The sequence below is a fragment of the Colobus angolensis genome, unplaced genomic scaffold, assembly GCF_000951035.1.
Source record: "Colobus angolensis palliatus isolate OR3802 unplaced genomic scaffold, Cang.pa_1.0 Scaffold42, whole genome shotgun sequence".
NCBI lineage: Eukaryota > Metazoa > Chordata > Mammalia > Primates > Cercopithecidae > Colobus > Colobus angolensis.
The window spans coordinates 3245298-3248376 of record NW_012117599.1 but is presented as its reverse complement, the minus strand read 5'-3'; the positions used below and the strand labels follow the sequence as shown (position 1 = coordinate 3248376).

General features: G+C 36.8%; 1 protein-coding gene across 2 annotated transcripts in view; it reads right to left on the bottom strand.

Moving 5' to 3' along the window:
• Positions 1-3079, bottom strand: part of MRPL30 (mitochondrial ribosomal protein L30) — a 16256-nt gene that overhangs the window by 1751 nt on the left and 11426 nt on the right. Inside the window, exons 4-6 of one of the 2 annotated variants that reach the window (XR_001003393.1) lie at positions 996-1142; positions 699-772; positions 134-317 (exon numbers count right to left, since the gene is read on the bottom strand). Coding sequence is in view for 1 of the 2 variants with exons in the window: in XM_011956554.1 (XP_011811944.1) it covers positions 185-317; positions 699-772; positions 996-1142 (354 nt within the window). In the remaining variant the exon portion in view is untranslated. Of the gene's footprint in view, positions 1-96; positions 318-698; positions 773-995; positions 1143-3079 lie in introns of those variants that run through there. The other variant, XM_011956554.1, reaches the window with a different exon arrangement.

The following is a 3079-nucleotide window of genomic DNA, read 5'->3' as shown; positions in this document are numbered from 1 at the left end:
CTGGTCTTGAACTCCTGACCTCAGGTGATCCGCCCGTCTCGGTCTCCCAAAGTGCTGGGATTACAGGCGTGAGCCACTGTGCCCGGCCTGAAAATAGTTTTTAAAACATATTTTAATGAAAACACTTTCTCACCATCTTTAAATAAAAACAATTTGCATTTTCCAATCGGAAGCTGCTGGGGCACTAGGACTCATGTGCTTTCTGCTCCACAGGTTTCAGAGGCCACTGCACTACTAACTCCCCAGTGCTTTTGAGGCACGTGTTAGACATGTTCTCCTCTGTTGGAAGTCCTTGTGGCAACTTCAAGGGCTGGATTCTGTGACATAAGAAAATGTGTTTAGATAGGAGAAATATGTTCTAGTGTTCTGTATCCCTGCAGGATAACTACAGTTAACAATAACACACAGTTTCAAATAGCTAGAAGGAGGATGTTGAATGTTCCCAACATGAAGAAATGATAGATGTCTGAGATGATGGATATGGATATGCCAGTTGCCTTGATCGGATCACTATACTTTATATATATTGAAACGTCACTACGTACCCCATAAATATGTACAGTTATTATGTGTCAATTAAAAAAACCAAAATTTTAGTTTTTTAAAAAGTTTTTTTCAGAACATTAACAAAAAAGAAAGAAAAATGCATTTAGAATTACGCTAGGCAATACATTTTAGAAAGAGAAGACACAACAAACCTTATCAAATGCTTAACCACCTTCAATTTTGAATTCACGGAAGGGATATTCTTGTGAACTTGAGGGGTATGCGACTGTGAACAACAACAGCAAAGCAATGTTATCAACCAATCTGAAGAGCAGATAGTTCCATGTTTCAGTACAATGTTAAACTGAGGGCTCATTCTAAGCCAAATTTATAAATAAATTACCCTACGCAATACGCAATAAATAATAAATATACACCTCAAAGTTTTAAAAGTATAAAATTTAAAGCAAATGTAAACAACACTAGAGATGATTAAAACAATTGCATACTTTTTCTAATCCAAGCATCTTTATTATATCTTTTTCCCAATATGGACGTCTTCTTGTACTTTTTATTCTGGTAACAATATGCAGTTTATGAGGGTTCTGTGGATCTCCACCATATTTTTCATGATCTTCAGGTGAGGCCTGAAACACCTAGAAAGGAAATAATTATAAATGGTAAATTTCCAACTTACACAGTTTCTATGTACCTCCCATTTTTTCTTAAAAGACACACACACATACACAACTACATAATTATCTCATCCTTAATCATCATGTAATCCTCAACCTCAAATTGAATACTTCTATCAGTCTGATTACTCAGAGAGATGGAGTTTAACCTGTAGAACAAAGTAGGAGCAACCAATGACACTAAATACTTTAAATGCCAGGAGACTCTGTAAGCCCTGCTATGAGCTGGGCACTGGGCTGCATCCTCCTCCCTCCCTATTCTCAGGTGAAGAGCTGACTGTCAGGTGGGAAAACAAACATGTAAATTACAAGTGAAAATAAAACATAAATACTATTAGAACAATCTACAAAGTATTATAAGAATACAGGCAAATGACTAATGAACTCTGCCTATGAGGGATCAGAAACAGCTCCACAGAGCTAATATTTGAATTAATTATCTAAGAATCAAAAGGTTCTAAGAAGTTATCCCACAGAAACACTCCTCTAAGTGAACAAAATGTACCGAATAAGGATGTGTATTCTAACACTATTTGTAATACTGAAAAATTTTAAGGCAACCCATGTTCCTCACTAGGATAACTACATTATGATGTATCCATTCTAAATAAAATGATTAATAATAAAACTAAGTAAAATGATGCAAATACACAAATTCTTTTTTTTTGAGATGGAGCCTTGCCTTGCTCTGTTGCCCAGGCTGGAGTGCAATGGCAAGATCTCGGCTCACTGCAACCTCCGCCCCCGAGGTTCAAGCGATTCTCTTGCCTCACGGCCTCACGAGTAGCTGGGATTATGGGTGTGCACCACCATGCCCAGCTAATTTTTGTATTTTTAGTAGAGACGGGGGTCTCACCATGTTGGCCAGGCTGGTCTTGAACTCCTGACCTCAAGTGATCCATTCGCCTCAGCCTCCCAAAGTGCTGGGATTACAGGTGTGAACCACCGTGCCCGGTGCAAATACACAAATTCTGATGTATCCTATAGGATACAATACTACCATTAAAATGAATGAGGTTTACTGTCTTTGCAGGTCTTCACATTGAATGATGGCCATAATATATTCTTGAGCCAAAAACCAAAAAGAAATATCTATATAATTATGTGTTGTAAGCTGTTATGTGCATCATCTGGACCAAATACATGAGTGTGCATATGTGATATATTCTATAAATGCTGTATCTAAGACTCATATAAAATATATATAAAGGTCTCAAAGACATTAGATCAAGAGTCATACCTCTGGGGAATCAGATTGAGAAAAAAAATTGACCCCCAAAAAGATGGTATCTTAATAAAAAAGAGTATTATTCAATGATTAAAAATAGTTTTGTAGAAATGTATATAGTGTAAAAGTGTTCCTATTTCTCCACAGCCTCACCAGCATCTATTGTTTCTTGACTTTTTAATAATCGCCATTCTGACTGGCGTGAGATAATATCTCATTGTGGTTTTGATTTGCATTTCTCTAATGATCAGTGATGATGAGCTTTTTTTCATATGTTTGTTGGCCATATAAATGTCTTCTTTTGAGAAGTGTCTGTTCATTTCCTTTGCCCACTTTTTGATGGGGTTGTTTTTTTTTTCTTGTAAATTTAAGTTCCTTGTAGATTCTGGATATTAGCCCTTTGTCAGATGGGTAGATTGCTAAATTTTTCTCCCATTCTGTAGGTTGCCTGTTCACTCTGATGGTGAGTTTCTTTTGCTGTGCAGAAGCTCTTCAGTTTAATTAGATCCCATTTGTCAATTTTGGCTTTTGTTGCCATTGCTTTTGGTGTTTTAGTCATGAAGTCTTTGCCCATGCCTGTGCCCTGAATGGTATTGCCTAGGTTTTCTTCTAAGGTTTTTATGGTTTTACACTATTGGTGGGAATGTAAATTAGTTCAACCATTGTGGAA